The sequence below is a fragment of the Onychostoma macrolepis genome, chromosome 05 (assembly GCF_012432095.1).
Source record: "Onychostoma macrolepis isolate SWU-2019 chromosome 05, ASM1243209v1, whole genome shotgun sequence".
Lineage (NCBI taxonomy): Eukaryota > Metazoa > Chordata > Actinopteri > Cypriniformes > Cyprinidae > Onychostoma > Onychostoma macrolepis.
In genome coordinates this window covers 7,222,364-7,244,882 of record NC_081159.1, presented here as the reverse complement: position 1 = coordinate 7,244,882, position 22,519 = coordinate 7,222,364, and the positions used below count along the sequence as shown (strand labels likewise).

At 36.6% G+C, this 22,519-nt stretch overlaps 1 protein-coding gene across 16 annotated transcripts in view; it reads right to left on the bottom strand.

The window, feature by feature from the left end:
• The window catches only part of kcnt1b (potassium sodium-activated channel subfamily T member 1b), a 127,989-nt gene that overhangs the window by 65,634 nt on the left and 39,836 nt on the right, over nt 1-22,519 (bottom strand). The window contains exon 1 of one of the 16 annotated variants that reach the window (XM_058775388.1): nt 20,855-21,274. The exons of 14 other annotated variants lie outside the window; for them this stretch is intronic. In XM_058775388.1, coding sequence (XP_058631371.1) covers nt 20,855-21,000 — 146 coding nt within the window. In that variant the 5' untranslated portion in view covers nt 21,001-21,274. Of the gene's footprint in view, nt 1-20,854; nt 21,275-22,519 lie in introns of those variants that run through there. One more of the 16 variants, XM_058775389.1, reaches the window with a different exon arrangement.

The following is a 22,519-nucleotide window of genomic DNA, read 5'->3' as shown; positions in this document are numbered from 1 at the left end:
TGTAACTTGAATGCAATGTAAGTCGCTTTGGATAAAAGCGTCTGCTAAATGCATAAATGTAAATGTAAATGTACAGCTGCTGACAACTCCAGCCTCGGTATGATGGTAATCTTAGTAGGAGCGGCTCTGGCTTTGCCCATAACTAAGGAACAGTGAACCTTTCCTGATGTGTCAATGGCTCTGAGATACGTGCATTCTCCATAACCTGAAGCACTAGCGTCAGAAAAATGATGAAGCTCGTAACGCTGAACATCCTTGATAGTTGATGGCAGATAACATCGCTACATCTTGACATCCGCTAAGCTTCGTAGACCTGAAATCCAACGTTCCCACTGTGGATCATCTTTCATCTTTAAATCATCTTTAAGTGGTTCATCCCAGCCAATTTTGTCTTGACACATCATCTTCAATATTTGCTTACCAAGAAGGATGAAAGGCGCTGCGAAGCCAAGTGGGTCATACACGGAAGCCAGCGTGGACAGGACTCCTCTTCTAGTAAGTGGCTGTTCCTTAACAGATACTCGGAACTGGAAACTGTCAGATGTGACACACCAATTCACATCGAGTGCCCTTTCCATGTGAGGCTCACCCAAAGCTAAGTCATGAACCACAGAACTCTCAGCACATTCTTCCTGGGGAATTGATGCTATCACTTCTTGGCTGTTCGACACGAATTTGTGTAAACAAAGTCTCCCTGTGCTGCAGAGTTCTCTTGCCTCCTGGATCAGCTGGATAGCTTCACTCACTGATGAGACACTTGTCAACCCATCATCGACATTTTCTATGTTTCTATGAATCTTATGGAGGTTTCACTGAAATTATCTCGGCCCTGGGCAGAGAGATGTTTGAGTCCGTAGTTGGCACAGACCTGTGGCTGGGATTCTAGATCTCCTTTCTCCCACCAAAGGAATCTTAAATAGTCTTGGTCTTCAGGCTTGACATGAAATTGATGAAACATGCGCTCAATATCGCACATGATTGCTACTGGACCCATACGAAAACGACAGAGAACGCCTACAAGGGTGTTGGTTAACTCTGGACCAATTAACAGATGCTCATTGAGGGATGTACCATGGAACTTCGCTGATCAGTCAAAGACTACTCGGATTTTCCCAGGCTTTTGAGGATGATAAACCCCGTGGTGGGGAATATACCAAGCAGGGTGATTATCGATTTCTTCAACTGGGACTTTTTCAGCATCACCTATGGTCTCTTTATTCTTTGTCAGCTCTTGATTTCTTTCCTGTGACTTCTCTTTTGTTTGTTCCGATTTTGGAAACTTCTTTGTTTCCTTTGTGTGGTCTTCATGTAGACATGTTGGGTGCTTCTTCTGACATGTCTCACATACACTTCTATCTTCACAGTTCTTTGAGCGATGGCCAGGCTTCAAACAGCCAAAACATAACTTACACATTTGAACAAACTTAATCCGTTCAGATACATTTTTCTCTGTAAACTTCCGACATTTGTGAATAGCATGTCCTGGTTTATCACAAAAAGCGCATTTTGCATATGTTTCCTCACTAGACTGAACAGCTAACACCTTCACTCTAGTGCCCTGATTTCTTACTACCTTTCCTTTTTCAACCTCAGTACACTTCAGAGCATGAAGGGATGTCACTGGGTTGCAAGCGATCTTAGCTTCTCTTGAAATTCCACAAACTGATTGAAGGTAGGAAACGTCTTAGTCTCTTCTTCAATTTCTATTACCTTACGATTCCACCTTGAGGCTAACCAATCAGGAAGTTTGGAAAGGATCTTCTGGTTTTCGTTACAGTCATTAAGGACTTGAAGGCTTTTAATCTCAGCCATAGCTGCTTCACAGCCTCTAAGGAAATCAGTAAATTCCCTCAGCTCAACGCTGTCCTTAGGACCTATCTTGGGCCATGAATTAAGCTTGTCCCGAAAAGCTTTGGCAATGACGAACGGATTTCCATACCTTTCTTCTAGAATAGTCCATGCTGCATGATAAGCTGACTCTGAGCCCATTAGGAAGTAACTTTCAATGGCTTTCTTAGCTGGTCCTTCAACATACTTTCGTAAGTAATAAATCTTCTCACTTACTGGAATGTTCTTTCTGTCAATCAAAGTTTGAAAAGAGATTTTCCAATCACTAAATCTGAGTGGATCTCCATAGAATGTTGCAGGTTCTGGTATAGGAAGACGACTTGAACTGATCGATTCTGCTAACATCCTAACAAGGTCTGCAGTGCTATCTTCTTGATGTGATTTTATCACAACTTTGTGTGGAGGTGTGTGCTGTAACAAGGAGCCGCTTGATTTAGACATGTGCTTCTTCTGCACAGATACACAGTCATGGAGTAACTGTCTGGTTTCATCCTTTGAGTCTTCTATCTGCTCATAGACTTGCATCCGTGCCTTTGCAGCATTTAACTTTTTAAGCGTCTCCAAGCGGTCTAACTCTCTGCGCTTGTCTTCCAATGCCTTCCTTCTGGCAGCATTTTCAGCATCAAACTTTACATGCAGTCTAGCTTCTTCTTCTTCTCTTTCTAGTCGACGCTTATAAGCTTCTGCTTCTTGTTCTGCTACTCTCCTTTTCTCTTCGGCCTCAAGTCTTTGGAGTTCCTCCATTTCACATTCTTGTTGTTATAATATTTCTAAAGTTGCTTCAGTTGCAGCAATTTCTGCAGCAGCTTCTTGTTTCTTAACAGAGGACAAACTTGAACCTCTGGAGCTTACACTTGAGTTGTTTAAGGACCGAGAAGAAGATCTGGAATGTCCATGACTTGATTTGGAGGCTATGGGCGAAAATACTGAGCCTGTATCAGTACAGCATCCCTCTTGAATGAAAGGATCTCAACCCTCAACTCCCTCACCTAAACGACTCCATGCAGACTCGACTATCTTCTTAGTGACGGCACTACAAGTGTCTATTCTGTGACGAGTATCACTATCAGGACTCACATTTTGCCGCACCTCTTCATAAACAACATTTAAATCCTTTGAAGCAGCACTTATTGTGCCTACAAGAGCTTGCAGCTTGTCGTTGGAGAGATGCCCCATCAGTTTTTGTCTAGTGTCTCTAGACGGAGCTTTCCATTTCTCATAAGAGCCTTGAAAGTGATTTTTAAGTTTAGCCAACCTTTCATCGTGTAATTCTTTACCCTTCTCAGTAAATTTGCGGGTTCTTTGACTTCTTTGTGGCTCTGGATCTGTTGTATCATCAGCTGCTATTGATTCATGCGTCTCTACACATTCCTGATTTTTTAGTTGCGGCTGTGATTGCGTAATTTCTGCTATATTTTCTTTGCTATTCCTAGCAGACTGGCCACCTTCTGCCATTTTCTATATCTCTTTGTTGCACTGTATATTTTTAAGTATACATACTACATGAATTGTACTGAACATGGATATTTTCAACAGTTCAATCAACAATTATCTTCTTATTAAAGCTTAATACTTGCTCCAAATGACTTAAATTTAGCACATAACACCTGCACTTCTTTAGAATAACACTGAACATTTAAAGAGTCTCTCTTAAGGAATCATCAAGAATAAGTCCACTTTAAGCACCTTAACTTGAACTTGTGTGTGCTTAACTTCCTCCTTAGTCTTAACTTGACAGTGCCTTGACTCTGCTGCGCTTCTGCTTCTTAGTTACCGGTGTAAGCAGTACTTCATCTTGCAGAATCCAGAGTGTAATAAACTTGATGTTAACTTGAAGCTTTGCTGACTGCTTTTTGCTGACGGCGATTTATTGACTGGTTCATAACCAACCGACTTGAGATGCCGTGAGAACTGCACAAATGTAGAATGAACACAAATAACATAAAACAAACAAATAAATAAAAATCGTCTTACAAGCATTCCAAACAAAGTTAAGTTCACCTAATAACTTATACTTATACAAATATTTATACAGATATTTCCCTTTAACACAATAACATCATTTACGTTACAACAACCACATGACAACCAACAAAAACACTTAAAATAATTAAATAAACAAGAAATACAAACTGACTTCTCGGCAGTTACAGTTGGTGTGAGACGGGCTGGTCTGAGTATTTCAGAAACTGCTCATCTACTGGGAGTTAGAATGGTCCAAAAAGAGAAAATATCCAGAGAGCGGCAGTTATGTGGGCAAAAATGCCTTGTTGATGTCAGATGTCAGAGGAGAATGGCCAGACTGTTTCAAGCTGTTACGACCAAGGTATGCAGAAGAGCATCTCTGAACACACAACATATCAAACCTCATAGCAGATACAACAGCAGAAGACCACACTTGGTGGCATAACCAACATGAAAGCATGGATCCACGTTGCCTTGTATCAATTTTATGACCACATTTTCTTCATGTTTTTATGACCACAGTGAACCCATCTTGTGATGGCTGCTACTAGCAGGATAACGTGACAAATCACAAAGCTCAAATAATCTCAAAGTGGTTTCTTGAACATGACAGGAGTTCACTATACTCAAACGGCCCGGTCACCTGATCTTAATCCAGTAGAGCACCTTTGGGATGTGAGATTCACATCATAGATGAGCTACCAAAAAATCTGCAGCAACTGTGTGATGCTATGTCAATACACACCAAAATCTTTTAGGATTGTTCCCAGCATCTTACCGAATCTATGAAACAAAGAATTAAGGCAGTTCTGTAGGTAAAAGGGGGTCCAACCTGGCACTAGCAAGGTGTATCTAATAAAGTAGCCTGTGAGTGTATATCACCAGTTCATACCTAACACTTCAAAACTTGATGTGATAGAGCTTAAGCATTTAAAGCAGCACGTTTATAATAAGCAGGAAAGTTAGTGTCCACTAGTGTGGACTTTAAGGCCCAAACCCAATTCTATTTTATACCCTATTTTATACCCCTTCCCCTTGTCAAGGGGTAGGTGTGAAAATATTCCCCTAAAAATTGGGACACCACTACTATACCATCACATGTCATCATATGTCGTCTAGCTCCTACAATAAGCACACCTCAGGTGTGCTAGTGTACATTAGAGCCTTACCGTTCTATATTAATGCTTACATTTATGTGTCTGTTTGTTTGCTCGGGCAGCCCTGTTGCCGCTGTAGCCGGTTTACGCTGAGATAATTCATACCCCTTTGTTTGTAGTGTGGTCCCGAAAATCTTCGTTTGAAGGGCTGTCTGGCCCTTCCCCTACCTCTACCCCTCCAACCAAAAGAAAGTCGAGACAGGGCTTAAGGGTATAAATGGGATTGGGCCTAAGTTATCATTTTAGTTATGTTTATAATTATTGCTCTTGGGCCTTAACCAGAGCTGGGTAGATTACTCACAAATTGTAATCCGTTACTGATTCCAGATTACATGACAAAAACTGAAGTCAGTAACGTAATCCGTTACATTACACATTTTAAGTAATATAATAAGATTACTTTTAGATTACTTTTGATTTAACTCGTTTATCACATTGATTTAAATAGCATTATCTTGTACCATAATGATGTAAAAAATGCAAAGAGTAAGAAAACTGTAATTTACAACATGAAGTGCATCAAACATATTACATCAAGGTTTCCCAAACTAGGGTTCGTAAAGGAACTGCAGGGTGTTGTGAGTTTAATGAAAAGCTGACAATTAATTAAATAATAAAAAATTTAAATGAAAATAAATCATTTTAAAACAAACTCCCTTTCGAGGAAGGTCTCTTCACTCGGCGGCCATATTTGCAACGCCTCCAGGCAGCTCGTACAAGACCGATCTTAATGAATGGGGGAATCCTGAAATCTCAAAAACTGCTTGCTGAACTCACAATTAAATTACATATGTCAAATCAGCAACAAAAACATTAAATTAATTGCCCCATGAAAGTTGTTTCTTATGGTCAAATAACATTTAAAAAGCTTATTTTTCAGGCTAGACCAGCCAATGCGCATTCGGAGTCATAATGTGCTTACTGTGCATGTTTTCGGCTGCTCTGTCAAAACATTGCAAAACATTTTTAAACAGAAACGTTGATGCGTTGAACACCCTCTTCTGATGACGCAAGAGTTGCAACTATGGCAGCTGAGAAGGCCATTCTTTGTGTTCTTTTTGAAGAATTTTCGGAGTCTGATGAAATCGGTATAAATACGTGTTTAATACTGCAAAATACGCTCGATGTTACAGTCATTGCCCTTGCCGTCCATTTTTATGTAAAGCACTTAATTACCATTGTGTATGAAATTTGGTATATAAATAAACTTGCCTTGCAATGAAGCTAAAAATATAAACAACTACATCATCATGTTGATATGCTATATTGTTACTATAAAACTCTTACGACAAACATGTCTTCTAATATCTTCAGTTGTTGCATATACCGAGCTGCAGCGGACACATTTGTAAACGACTTTACTTGGACCCATTGTGCGAGCTGTCTCTTTAATATGGCGTGGTTTATATACATGTTGCTGCTGATGAGAAAACATCTCAAATCCCGTTGCACACCATTTCCAGGAAACATGTCGTCCATCCCGGAAACCAGGTTTGGGCTTGAATGTGCCCCATGTTTCTATGGAAAATTGGCTCTTTCATTTAGAAGGTGGGACTATTCCTCCATATTGCGCGTTACAGTTTCTCCCATTCATAAGTATAAGAGTGAACCGTCTTTGTATTTCTATAGTCTTCGTTTTAAATAAAACACTTACTAAAAAATATGAAATATTTTTGTTTACCTGCATGCCATGTGATCATTAATCAACATCAACAAATGTGATACTTAATTATTGAAATATTTATTTTAAAATCTCAGGGGTACTTAAAGCAAATATAGGCTATTTGTTGAATAAGGTTTAGATTACAAAAAGTTTTGTAATGCCCACATTACATGTAACTAAGAAATAACGTGAATATGTGCATTGTAATTAGTTATAATTAATAATACATGGTTAAAAAAACCTACAGAGTAATAATTCAAATAAAAATTAATGTGTTCATCAGTAGTTGATGCAATATTGAAACCCTTCTTAAACCTGAAATGATTTTTGTAAATCCAGTGGTCAAATGTTGTCGCCACCTGACTAATGACTAGTCTATGTGTGAATGTCCACAAAACTGGACTATATATATATATATATACATATATAATATATAATCGGTAGTCTGTTTTAGAAAGGAAAATTTAAAAGATGAAAAAGAGAAATTAGGGAGAATCAGTGAATCATGAATAACTTATTGTGGTGGTGGATGAGGAGATACCCCCTGACAATGTAAAGCGCTTTGAGTGCTTAGAAAAGCGCTATATAAATGTAAGGAATTATTATTATTATTAATATTGCTATTGTGTGAATAATATGTAATCATGTAGTCCATAAAAAGGTAACTGTAGTCTGATTACGAGTATTTTAAAATGTAACTTACTCTAATTACAAGTACTTAATTTTTGGAATCTGATTACGTAATCCAGATTACATGTAATCAGTTACTACCCAGCTCTGGCCTTAACATTGGTATTTAAAATGGTCTTACAGTAAGTGGCCACACTCTAAAAATGCTGGGTTATTTTTTTTTTAACCCAAATGCTGGGTTCAGCCTATTGGGTCATTTTATTGGGTTATTTTTAAATATTTTTTACCCAGGTGCTGGGTTATTTCGCTGGGTTCAGCTTGTTGGGTCATTTTAACGCTGGGTTATTTTTTTCTACCTAACCGCCGGGTTGAGCTAGTCTCCGGTGAAACTTCTCAACAATGCAGCTGCTGAGAGGACAGGCTTTTTATCCACAGGAGAGAGCGGTTCTTAGCGCCGCCGCCGATTTTGTGCACTCTTTCGGGGAAATAAAGGTTTGTTGCCCATTTGGGTGAATGCTGTATTCACCCAAATAAATTCAGTTTGTCTTGTATTTTGTCCATGGTTGTTCTTGCTTAATAATAAATGTTCATCTTTTGATTATTGCTGTTGCCTATAGTAATTCTGCATGTGACTTTTAATTTCCAGCCCATTTTAAGCCAGCAATATAATAATTTTTAAACAATATATTAAACAACCCAGCATGGTGCGTAAAAACGTTTAACCCAACCAGCTGGGTCAAAATAACCCAGCATTGTGTTCTGTCCAATATTTACCCAGCGCTGGGTTGCCAAATAACCCAAGTTGGGTTGTTTTTAACCCAACATTTTTTGGGAGTGCAGTAACATCTATTTATTAAGATTGGCAAAATTAAAATATATTGTTATAATTATTATTTTTATGAAAAAATATTTGAGGCTCATTATTGACCTATTAGAATAGAGTATTCCAGAGAGCTGTCTAATGTACTGTGCAGGTGACTGGAGCTTAAATTTTATTTCAGATCAGTCCATTTTCACCAAAGCTTAATTATTTGAAAGATATCCAATCACAGATGCAGTTTCTAAAATCATGAGTGGAATAATCTCTTAACCTTTATGACTTCCTTTTTTGTATGTTACAGAAAAAAAAATATATATTTTTTTTAAATAATGCGCTGGCAATTACAGTCAATAGGGTCTGAAGAGGAAGCTTTAAAGCTTTAAAAAAGAAGAAAAAACATCTAAAATTGAAAAAGTAAATAAATAAATGAATAAACATTACATATTTACAGCAAAAATTTTCATAATTACAAACATATTTTGTATAGTTAGGCCTATGTTTTCAATTTTTTTTGTCATATTTTTGGTCCATTCACCTAGGGGTGCAAAACACAGTTCCTGGAGGACCACAGCCCTGCACAGTTTAGTTCCAAGCCTACTCCAACACACAAACCATGTAGTTTAATGATTTTAATTAAATGTACCTGTTCCAGCTAAAGTATCATAAGTGGTTCACATGACATGACTTGTGCTGCAATCCAAGCATTTTATGATGGTTTCTGTCATTTTGACCGTTCCAGTCCTTATTCACTTTTATTACATTGAAAAATGCAATCAGTGACCTTTTTGTGTTCCTAAATAAAGTCATAGAGGAATAGAACACCATCAGGGTAAGTGAATGACAAGACAATTTTACTCCAAACTATCCCTTTAATGAGTTGAAAATGGAGTCAAACATCTGTTTTAAGTTCACATTCATCAAAGCAGCAAATTAGCAAAGACAGTTAAAGCAGCAGACTCTGCTGCATGGATCCCTGAGACCAAATAATTGGCTGAAAAACCTTTTACTGTTGCTCCATCCAAGAAACTGTCAGAATTTTAGTCTTCAAACCACCACTTTTTATTCTACAGGGAACTGCTCCCACTTACATCCCCACAAAATCAGATAGAAACCAAATGACCGAACAAAATAAGTGACACAGAAAGACACATACAGTAGTACAATACTGAAGCGTAGAAATGATTTTAACAGTCTTCCAAAAACTGAGAGGATGAACCCCACCCCCATCCAAACAAACACACTCCCATTATATTGATTGCTGTGAGTCTGGCCAGGTGGCAGATTTTCAAGCTTTTTTTAGCACTAAAAACACTTGTGTTCAAAGTTACCACAATATCATCTTGGGCAGCTTTATAAAGTTTCACACAACCATTATCCAAATAGTACATCTAACACTTTGTTCCAAAGTGTCACAAAATGTATGCTTTGATAAAGGTAAAATTAGATACTGGATGATTTCTCTCATGCTTTCCAAAATCTGGCAAGCTCTTTTGAACTACAGAATAGTATTTTAAGATCAAGCTGAACCGTTTACAGTATAGATGTGCTTAATGTTATTGATGGAACTCGACTTTCCTGTTGAACTGATTACTAATCACACACACACACACACACAAAATATACTTTTCTGTATGTTTGGATAGGTACCAAAACATCCATTATGGATGTATTGACAACATCTAAAATGGAAACATTTACATATTTACAGCAATATAAATGTAAAATATATTTACAAATATATTTGTATAGTTATGTTTTTACATTTTTTATAGATTTTTTTTATCCCTCAGCCCAGGGGTGCAAAACTCAGTTCTTGGAGGGCCACTGCCCTGCAGACTTTAGTTCAAACCCTGTAGTTTGTAAATAAGCTTGAAGGACTTGTTTAACTGGAACATATAGGATTGAAGCTAAACTCTCCAGGGCTGTGGCCCTCCAAGAGTTTTGCACCCCTGCAAGGGTTAGTTCATCCATAAATGAATATTCTGTCATTAATAACTCACCCTCATGTCATTTAAAACCAATAAGACCTTTGTTCATCTTTGGAACACAAATGAATATATCTTTGATGAATTCCGAAAGCTTTCTGATCTTGCACAGACAGCAACGGAATTGCAATGTTCAAGGCCCAGAAAGGTAAAGACATCACTAAAATAGTCCATGTGACATCAATGGTTCAACCTTAATTTTAAGAAGCTATGAGAATACTTTCTGTGCACAAAGAAAACAAAAATAATTACTTTATTCAGCAATTTGCTAGCACCTGCATTAGAACCCCACTCATGCATCATGGTTCTCTCTTTAATGGCGGCAGAGACTGACACGGAAAAGAAAAAATATTGTTGAATAAAGTCGTTATTTTTGTTTTCTTTGCGCGGGTCTCATTTTTGGGAGAACTATCCCTTTAACCCTACCCTCAAACCTTAACATAGCCATTTTTATAGAGTATAAAAAGAAAATATGAAACAGAAAGGGTAGAAAAATGTATAATAATCATTTTAGTTTCAATACACCAAATAAATCAATATTTTTGAGCTGCTAATCCCACGCCCACTTCTAAATATATATATATTTTAATTAAAAATATGACAGAAAGTTAAATGTCTGTTCTACCACACAAAATAACACTTAATTTCACCATTTACTCTTCTTTAACAGTCCAAAGCAAAGCATGCTGGGAAGATGAAATCTGCTCTAACTAATTTAACTTATGCTCAATATAATCAGTTAGAGTTCACATAACGTTTTTCTATTAAATACAATAAACTTTCAGTAGTACTTGAGTAAAATGAACTTGTTTCTTTTAGTAAATTTGACTTGTGATTTAGAGTAAATAATCTACATTTTAGATGCTGTCAACAGGTCAATAAGTAAATGTGCATGTGGTAGAACCCCACTTTATGTAAAAAAACAAAACAAAAAAAATGTGTGTACTGCAAGCTTATGTCACTAAAACAAATTCCTTGTTTGCGCAAGCATACTTGGCAATAAAGCTCTTTCTGATTCTTATATATAGATATATATGTATATAGCGGGTAAAATAAGTATTGAACACGTCACCATTTTTCTCAGTTAATATATTTCTAAAGGTGCTGTTGACATGAAATTTTCACCAGATGTTTGTAACAACCCAAGTAATCCATAAATATAAAGTTCAGAAATAGGGTGTATTCACACCAGGAAAGTCCGCTAGTTAACTTGCTTTGGTCTGGAACAAATACAATGTTGATTTTTTTTGTTTGGTGCAGTTCGCTTTCACACTGCCCTTTTTGCAAGTAAACCAGAAATTGTAAACAAAACCACACGTGTGCTAAGGTCATCCATTCATTGGACAGGAATTCTCAAGCAGCGAAAAACAGAAAGTGCAAAAACAGGCTAATCATGAAGATCTTTCGTAGTGCAATTTTTATTCTTTTACTGATTTGCTGTCATGAGATAAAAACGCAATATGAAGAAACTTACGAGCACCATATGAGACAATGTCATACAATGTTGTAATTATGACTTGCCAAAAATAAAATCTATATATATGAAATACTTAAAGCATGTCAAAATGTTAGTTTAAATATTTAACCTAGATAAATGTGTGCTATTAGGCGCATATCCAATCATTTGTGCGGAGAGTGGAAGCTGAAGCGGGCTTCAGGACATCAGTGGAAACAAATTAAATATGCCGTAATTGTTGCTCATAAAGGTACACTGTAAAAAATTACCGTGATTTTAACGGTAAAAAACTGGGAAAAAGCTATGGTAAAAACCTGTTAAATGGTTAACAGTAAGTTCCCCTAATATATACGGTGAAAAACTGTAATAGACATTTCAGACAATTTTATGGTGAAATATCGCTTTTGGAAGTGAAAAAGAATGTAAAATTTACAGGGGAAAAAACTTACATTTCTTCTTAGTTTTTTCTTATCAGTTATGTTTATTAGGGTTGTATGTTACATCTAATGTTGTTAAATTAATGTTTATTGCATATTTCAGTTTAATGAGTCTCACCATGATGGTGTTTAGTGTTTGTGTGAATGACACTGTGCACCTTCTATATATGTTATTTAAAAGCTGCTTGCGATGGGCTTTGGTTCATCATGTGATTCTCTCATCACCTTCTGCATTTGGTGGTTATCAGTGTATTTCAAAGGTACAAAACAGATTTCAGTACTTCAATAGGTTGGTATATTAACATTATATCAGTTAATGAAATTACGGTATTTAACTGTAAATTTAAGTTAGAACCGTAAAACCTAAAATATCGCTACCGTATACAGCTGCCAGTTTTTTTACTGTAAATTGTACAGAATTTTTTTTTACAGTGTAATAATACATCGTTCGGAACTGTAAAGGGCATATTTTTATTTGTATGCACTCACAGTATCAAGAAAATGTGCTTTTCTAAAATAAAGAAAACTAATAGGATGCGTTTCCCGTCAAAAATGAACCGTAACTCAGTGAATATTTTCCTTACAGATATGATGAATATATCTATGGAAAGCTTTGAATTACTACAAAACGAAATAATTCATATCCAAAACAAAAACTCTTTCATTATAATCCGTAAAGATGCATTTCTTTCTAAGGTGCGTCCAATGAGGAGATAGCAAGTCAGGATTTTTAACTTCATCATTATCTTTCATTGTCCCCACCTGATTTGAATTATGTTGTTTGCTCTTTTGTTCTCTTCCATTTATAAGTCCTCAGTTTCCCCCCCGTATTTGTCTCGTCTTAATGTTATTAAATGGAAAGTGTGTTTGAGTATTTCGTTCTCCAAGTCCTTTATTTTCTTTTTACTAAAACCACATACCCGTGACAGTTATGTTGTATAAATAATGAAGCATATTCTATATGAGATAAATGAATTAAATCCCATTGATTAAAAACCTGCTATCAAATGCTTCATTCTACTGGTTATCTTCAGCGCGCGCAGCTCAAAACAGAAATGCAGAACATTAATAACTACTGTCATATACATAACGTTATAATGACAGCACTATTGTAAAAAAATGTTGTGAATTCTTAGGGTTTCGCGGACGTTTAATGTTACCTATCTTTTAATTAAAACATTATTTACCTGGTTTGTATCTGCGAGGCGTCCGTTACACATTTTCCCTGTGTGTTAACGTCAGTAATTATGACTGTCGAATGTCACTTGACTCTTGGTAATGTATTTTGGCCCCGCCCCCAAACATATGATTCGACTATCAGCATGATTCGAAAATTCCGATTTGACTATGAAAATCCTTAGTTGAGGACACCCCTAAATAATTAAAATATCTCCTTACTATTTCCCCCAGACACATTCATTGTAACTTTTGCTGGGGCTTTGCGCTCATGTCACGTTGCTGTGGGCGCTATGGTCATGAAAACTCATAATTTGCACGTGTTTTTAAGCATTGTGGTTTGAAAACAAGTGATTTTAGCAATTGAAATGCAAACAACAGCACTATATGCGCAAGCTGTGTGTTTTCTGAGCGTGCTTTCTGCAGTTGGATCAGATCGAGGCCTGTTCATATTCACACCTTAAACGAACTGTACCAGAGTTCGTTTGGAAGCGGACCGAGACCACCTCTTCGGTTACGGTATGATATGGCACACCCCTAATCTACAGTGCATAACATCATCAAAAGATTCAGGGAAACTGGAGAAATCTCTGTGCGTAAGGGACGAGGCTGAAGACCTTTGTTGGATGCCCGTGGTCTTCAAGCCCTCAGACAACACTGCATCACACATCAGCATGATTCTGTCATTGACATTACTAAATGGGCCCAGGAATACTTTCAGAAACCACTGTCGGTAAACACAATCCGCCATGCCATCTGCAGATGCCAACTAAAGCTCTATCATGCAAAAAGGAAGCCATATGTGAACATGGTCCAGAAGTGGTCCATTGTGTCCTGTGGGCCAAGGCTCATTTGAAATGGACTGTTTCAAAGTGGAAACGTGTTCTATGGTCAGACGAGTCCAAATTTGACATTTTTGTTGGAAATCACGGATGCCGTGTCCTCCGGGCAAAAGAGGAGGGAGACCTTCTAGCGTGTCATCAGCATTCAGTTCAAAAGCCAGCATCTCTGATGGTATGGGGGTGCAGAAGTGCATACTGTATGGGCAGCTTGCATATTTTGGAAGGCACTATGAATGCTGAATGGTATATAAAAGTTGTAAAGCAACATATGCTCCCCTCCAGACGACGTCTATTTCAGCAGGACCATGCAAAACCACATACTGCAGCTATTACAATAGCATGGCTTTGTAGTAGAAGAGTCCGGGTGCTGAATTGGCCTGCCTGCAGTCCAGATCTTTCACCTATAAAGAACATTTGGTGCATCATTAAACGAAAAATATGTCAAAGACGACCACAAATTTTTTAGCAGCTGGAAACCTATATCAGGCAAGAATGGGACCAAATTCCAACACCAAAACTCCAGAAACTCATAACCTTGATGCCCAGACATCTTCAAACTGTTTTGAAAAGGAGAGGAGATGCTACACCATGGTAAACATGCCCCCGTCCCAACTATTTTGAGACCTGTAGCAGGCATCAAATTTGAAATGAGCTCATTTTGTGCATAAAATTGTACAATTTTTCAATTTAAACATTTATGTTATCTATGTTCTATTGTGAAAATATTGGCTCATGTTATTTGAAAGTCTTTTAATTTTCATTTTATTCAAATTTAAAAAACGTCCCAACATTTCCAGAATTCGGGTTGTATTTGTTTTCCCCCCTCTATAAGTATCATTTTTACTGAAGAACAAAGTTCATGAAACTTCTAGAATTACAAAATTAATCATAATAAATCATTAAATATATGGATATATCCAGTTTCTATTAATAAAAATACTTTGAAAACGTGCAGCTTTGTCATAATTACAGAAATACTGAAAATATCTAAAGCAGAACCACTGAGTATATCTACTCACAAAATTTCTAGGCTGATGAAATAGAGTGTATAAGGAAGGAGGATGGTGCTCAGTTCTGATTTCAGACTGTTGAGTCCCTGATGTCAGACTGGATGATTTTCCGCTTGTCTAAAGCTACACCTACATACAGTACGAATACAAACCCTGCACTGCACCACAGCATTTCACAGCACCCTCTGGAACATTTCACTCTTGCTGCAAGCTGCTCTGAAGCTCTAGCTCTTTTACAAAGCTGATCTATGCAAAGCTCAGAAAGAGAGTTGTTGACATATTAAGGCACAATCGCAGATGATTAATTTACATTTTCATTGTATGTAACCGGTGTCAATCCCCTAACAATACACTGTGTACCACACTTATGTAACACCCATTTAAAAAAAAATAAAAATAGTTGACTCAGTGTAGCAATCCAGTAAGAAAAAATGTGATATGGTATATGTCAAATTGTCAAAATAAAATGAAGCAGGCTGCTCTGATATTTCTTTTGTACAAATGCAATGACTTTTGCCCGCATAGGTCTCTTGTTTGACAGCTTGCCAGGAATTTACGAAAATATGTCATCTTACACATCAAAAAGCACAATGGGCAAATACCCAAACATTTTAAGGACAGCTGACCATGCAAACAATTTCCTTCTCCCTTACTCATTGCTGTCTTCACTAAGTGCTCAAAAAAGAAATGAAAAGAGCTGAAAGGGCAAAGAAATGCCCTTCGGGAATAATCAAAACATGTCACAAAGTGGTCTAAGAGTAGCTCTGAAATCAATTCAGTTTAGATCATTCATATTTGTTTTTTTTTTATATTTGGGTTGTTTAGAATCGCAGAAGTGGTTATTTGTGTCATGGTACATTTTGCATTAGTCACCATCAAAGGTGCAGTTTTTAAAACACTTTTGAAAGACCATCAACTAATTCAGGCACAACTCTGGTATTCAGTTTGTCAGATTATGGTCAACTGAAGTGTGGGTGATACCATTAACTCCATTGGCACTAATGGAAACTTTTCAACCCACAGTATAAAAATAATACGGACAAAGTGGTGAGTATAAACCACCTATAGCCCTATTCGGACGGTAATTGTTTCTCATGTGGACGTCTGTAAAAATTAATTTACATGGCACCTCAGTGATAAAAATCATGCAATTGGATGGCGATATATTCACAGTGGAGGAGCAAGTTCTGTGACCTTACGACCCCCGGAACACACTGGCCAGTCGCATGACTGTCTGCTGTAAATGCTTGGAATAATAATTTCTTCTTGTAAAATCAGAGATGTGGATTCAGACAGCAATTAAAATATGACACAACTTTGCTGTTTGTCAAAAAAGTAGGTAATTTGGTCAGTGATTTTTTACACCGGTGGTGAGAGAAAAACACCAACATTCTGGATTCAGACAGCATTAAAATCACAGACTAACCTGCAAATGCTGAAAATTCCTTACATCCACATGAGAAACAACAACTGTCTGAATAAGCGAGACATTTGAAATGTATTTGCCAATTTGTCAGCAGTTTTGTGTTGTAGACCTGTCACAATAACAACGTTTTGTTGTGTGATATATTGCCCCAGAAATAATTGTGATAATCAATATTATTGTCATTTTAAGACCATTTTATGCCACTGAATATATAATCAATTTAACAGCATAATAATGCAAGAAGGCCTATACACTTTAAAATGACAACAAATTTTTAATTCCTAAGAATATTTAGATCATGGAAATTAAGTATCACAATATTAGATACCTTAAAAAATTTGAATACATAGTAAATAAACATTTTCTAACAAAAAGTGCAAAGTAACAAGAAAAAAGGAAAATTCACAAAGAACTTGTATGGAGATTTTTCCATCTGCATATTTTCCCTGACCTTCTTTTCTTTTCATTCTTGGATAATAATGTTCTGTTTATTACAACTACTCCCTAGCCTGCAATGCTGTTGTCTGCCACTTTAAATGACTGAGCTCTTTAAAGTGGGTTCTAATTGGTTGTCAGATGTTTTAAATTTGTACATCAGATATAACAAAAGTTCTGAAAGTGATTCCAATATTATTCAGAACTATAGGGCGATTATTAAAACTTTATAATTACTGTTATTGTCCTTGGTCCTTTAGGGAAATTTATAAGAGTCATGACTATATGTCATCATTGCTGTATGTTAAAAAATGCATCAAAACTGATTTTTACATACTGAATTATATGGCATTTTCACAAACAATGTACTACAGCAGAATACGCTAACCTTCCAGAGTGGAAGTCACACCAACATTTCTTTAAAACTGAAATTATGCAAAATTGAATGCAAATACACATTACTGCAAAACTGTATTTATTTTTTGTTAGCTGAATATCTTCTCTGCTGGACAAAAAATGGACAAAATCTCTAAAAACGGTCCTTTCTACCATTTTAAGAACATTGTAACAGGGTGGAAAACAACAGGGTGGCAATTCAAAGGCTAAATTAGCTCTTTATGATGTTGTTACACTGGGCCGAAAGGTTGACCTCGAATGTCTATTCCAACCTGGTCTCAGGTAGGTCTATTCAGTTTCTATACCTTTATGTTATATTTTATGTTTTATTATTTTAACTTTTTTTTTTAAGATTTTCAAGCCAAAGGCAATGACAGCACATGTAGATAAAAAAAGAAGGTCCTAAATCCAAAAGGTTCTAAAAATCTAAAAGGTTTAATATTTGTCTGGGCTGTTTTAACTGAAAGAAACTTGTACTGACTAATATTAAAATATGTCAGTTCCACTGTTTTGTCTCAAGATACACATCAGTAGTGTTTTTATCTAAGGCACGTTTATAAAAGTTACTTAAATGTCCTAATTGATCTATGGCCTAATTCTGCCTTAATCTAAGCCCTGTCTGTGAAACCAGGCCAATAAGTGTTTGAAAGTTTGTCAAAATATAACATCACATCAATAAAGTGCCAATGAAGTTGGGTTTTTACAGCTTGTAGTTGGTACTAATAAATAGTGGAAAGCAATTTCAATTTCACACTGTAAAAAATAAGTGTCATTTTAACTGTAAAATTTTGTAAAAACTCTACTGAAAAAAAATGTTAATATGTTAACAGTGAGTTCCTGTACTATATACAGGGAAAAACAGTAAAAGATCTAACCAGACATTTCATGTAATTTTACAGTAAAATGCTGTTAATTGTACAGTTTTTAGAAGTAAAATTAACAAATGAATGTATAATTTACAGTCAAAAACTGTAAACTGATATTCCCAGAATTCCCTGCGTGACACTCCACATTTGAAAGTATTTTATTTAAATAATCATGTCTTTTAATAGTTTTTGTTATCAGTTATGTACATTTGGGCTTTATGTTACATCTTCTGTTGTTTAATGAAAGTTTATTGCATTATTTAAATATCATGTGTGGTACCACAATGGTGTTTTGTATTTGCATGAATGACTCTGTGCACCTTCTATATATTAGTATATACTTCTGCTTGTGGTGAAGCTACCTGTGATGAGCTTTGATTCTTCATGTGGCTTTCTCTTTTACCACCTGCATTATTATGGTGGTTGTCAGTATGTTAAAGGTACAAAATAGATTTTAATAGCAGTGTGTGTTGTTGAATGTAATGGTTTACATTCAAATTTCCCTGTTTGTAAATTACAGTTTTATACAGTTTTGTTCTGTAAATGTGTTTACAGTTTTTCTGTATTTTTTACAAAATTATTCTGGCAACCACAGCTACCAGAATTATTTTGTAAAAACTACGAATTTTTTTTTACAGTGCACCCTGATGTTTAAAATTTGAATGACAACACACTGCATGTTTTCTATTTTAATTTGTCACTTTTTTTAACCATAGTTTTTTTTTTTTTTTTGCTTTTTTCCTTACTGCAATTAATGGACATGATGGTGGTATGAAAGACAGCTAATAAAGATTCCTATTCATCCTTGTGTAAGCTTGTGCCCTATTTATAGTCTGCTCTTGGCAACTAATGCCAAGATAGACATGCCTATAGATGTTGTTAAGGCATCCACTGGGTGGATCAATAGAGAGACAGAGTTGACATATTTCCTTCTTTAAAGCTGGAGGACACAAAAGATGTTACATTAACATCATATTTTATTTATATAGCCAATAAATGTTAATTAAACACTGCTGGCCACCAAAACCTTTTACCTTCAGGGGTTCACAGGTTGATGGGTTTAGACATCACAGCACAACTCTGAAATTAAAAGCCTCCATCTCCATTGTTTAAAGAGTTTTACAAAGGTACTACATGAACTAGGGTCTAGAAGAGAGGGTTACTGCAGCAGGTAAAATGCCGTAAAAACTCTTATGAATTTTATCTTTGCCAAACAATTTTGCCAATGGGAATTACATGAAATGTGCACTCCAAGATACATGCATATATTTAAATATTTTATACTTAGAGCAATTAGACTATATATAAAATACATATAAATGTTAATGACATAGAAAAATCAGTCTTGGGAAACTCCACGAAGCAACAAAAAGCATAACCATAATCCATTTCTTGCTCTATGCTACTAAAAATTATTTTGATATTTTTACACAACTCTACAGCTCTCCCTTTGCTCATCTCTCATTTTCAGCTCACCTGCAAACACAAGTGCCTTTGTGCACCATTATTGCAGTACACAATAGGGCAATAGGCTGAATGGGCAGTTGGAGTGGATTACATTAGAGGACATCACTGAACAGATATGAAACCAACTCTGCAGGAAGCTGCATTAGGTCTATAGAGCTTCAGCTCTCATTGAAAGAAACGCTTTAGAGTGAGATGAGAGCAGGGTGTGGACTAAGAATAAAGAAAAGCATGGTGATTGATTATTTTGCCTAACCAAACCATCATGAAATAATCATATTTCATTTGATTTGCATATAGACTGAGATATTGGTTTATACCACTTTAATAAGTGATAGTATGCTTTACATGCCTGTTCAGCTTCGGTCAACAATCATGTCCAAATTGTATGACCATAAGGTTCTATTTTTTTTTTTTTTCATTAATATAGGTAAACTCATCTGTCAGTTGGATCCAATAACATTCAACAAGATGGGAAATAAAACATGCATTCAAAATCAACGACTGAGGTGTACTGATCAAATAAATACACATTAAACATATATGAATGATATAAAGGCCACACAGAGCAAATGTGACAATGAAAATACATCCTTTTGCTAGTTCACCAGCACTTTAAAAGTCATTTGTTTATAAGGGAACAAGGTGATTTGCACAAAGCATCATATTTGACTGTCAAATGAGTATTTGACACCAAATTAGTAGAGGTTTCTAGCTTCTGAATCGCTCAAAAAAAGAGGAATATTGGCAGTTTGCATTAGACTACAGTATAAAATCAAAATCTACAACTATCTAAGTTTAATTTCTTAATGTTATAAAGAGCTATTAGATGACTGGATGAGTAAATATAAAGACTTACACAGAAAGAAAAAGAGATGCAGCACCCTCCTGTCAGACATATTAATTTATAAACGTTTTAGGTGGCTTTATGTAATCTTTGTGACAGATTAATATTGCCACAGCATTATCAGGTAGACCTGACATTCCTGTATTCGATCGTATTGGTGTGCAACGCCAGTGTTCAAAACGACAAGAGAAGATGCACTGATGTGATTCACTGAAGACTTCTTAAACACAATCGCCAACCATTTACATGCAAGCTCCACTAAAAACGAAATATATGATTTCTTGATCGTTTCATCCATCGTAAATCGCCATTAGCGCATCAGTTTTGAGTTATTCCCAGTGAACGTGGTGCGTGCTGGAGGATGCTGCAGTTTTGTTATCAAACAGTGTTCTGTTCACACACACATGCTGCTTGAAACGGGACTGCGGTACCTTTGGCCAGCATCGCTCTCAAAAGAACCCATCGTCCGAACTGGCACCGACGAATTGAGCCAAATGTGCTCGAAGGATTTCCTGGCTTCGGTCTTCACGTCCGGGTCGATTTCGGACGGCGACTCGGTTCTTTTGGCACCTGCCATTCTTCTGGCTCACAAGTTACCGCCAGCAGAGATGGACGGGGGCTGTCAGCGCGGGCTCATGCTTCACTTTACTGCGCGTCGCATCCGTAAATACACCTGCTGCCGGACGCGCGTTGAGGGTAATCACACTCTCTCACGACTGATGAATTGAGGCGCGTGGAGTCTTCAGGGCTCAATATGGTCTGAAGCTTCCCCAGCCTACAGCCTCAACTGCGCAAGTCCCGCTCACAAGTGTATCTGAACCGAATCACATTACCACATCAAAACCAAGACATCAAGCTGACCCACACATTTTAATTATACTGAATAATGCAGCATTTCCGCTATGAAATCAATGGAGAGATGAAAAGGTGGATATAATGCGCTGTATATGATATAAAAAAAAATAAAAAAAACACACATCATTATCAGCACTTGGAAATATTTCATTAAAAAAAAAAAAAGTGAGGCTTTTTAAACAAATTCAACCAAACACAATAAACAAAATAGGCCTAGTAAAAAAATAACAGGCTTCAGATTAAATGAACAACGTGAATAACATTGCCTAATGGAGCGCAAATATAGTTAAAGATTTTGTAGCTTTGTATTTAAGGACATTAGATGCTATTTACACTAAGTGCAAATAGCTATAGATTCTATTCATACTATGTTAAAATAGCAGGATTTCCTTATTTTTATACTACTTATTGCAAATAGTGGCAATTATCTGCACCTGTCAGTCCTCTGTCGTGTGTGTCATGTGTTCCCGCCTCTTGTTTCCTTATTTGGTCTTGTTCCTGTCCTTGTTCTGTGTGATTATTAGTTAATTCTTGTCCAGCTGTGTAATATATAGTAATAGACCATATCAGTATTTTAATGTACAATTATATCATACAGAAACAAGCACAAACGCTTGACCAGCCGCAACATCAGCATAACAGTTACTGCAAAATTATTTACCACTCTTTGCAGAACACAATCCCTGTTCCCTGCATCTCCCTCCTGCATAATCTGTTTTTGTTTTTGTAGCTGGAAATCAGCACACAGACAATTTGCAGGCTATATTTTTTTAATACTTCCAGTCTTGCTCGAGAACAACGGTCTGACGCACGCAGGTTCTCGCGTTATTTCCTTATCACTTCTCGCGTGTGTTTTGTTGCGAAACGTAGTTTGCGGATCAGACAGAGTTGTCGGCGATTCTTCCTATTGTGAAATCGTGCAATGTGAAAGCCCCTGTCGCCGATCCATCGTGCAATGTGAACACGGCAGCGACTGAATGCTACCCCAGATAGTCACGCAGTGTGAAAACAACAGCGATCCGACGAGTTTGAAAATCGTGCAGTGTGAACTCGGCATAAGTCCGTATGAATGTGGCGCAGAATATCGGACGTACTTCAATAACAAATTGTCTGAAACCACCACTTGGTTACCTACGCATAACATTTGAAGCAGAAATATAATAATGTGAGCTAGCCTATATAGGCTATAGTATGCTAACACATTATTTCTTGGTTATATAGCATTGTATAATAATCGCATG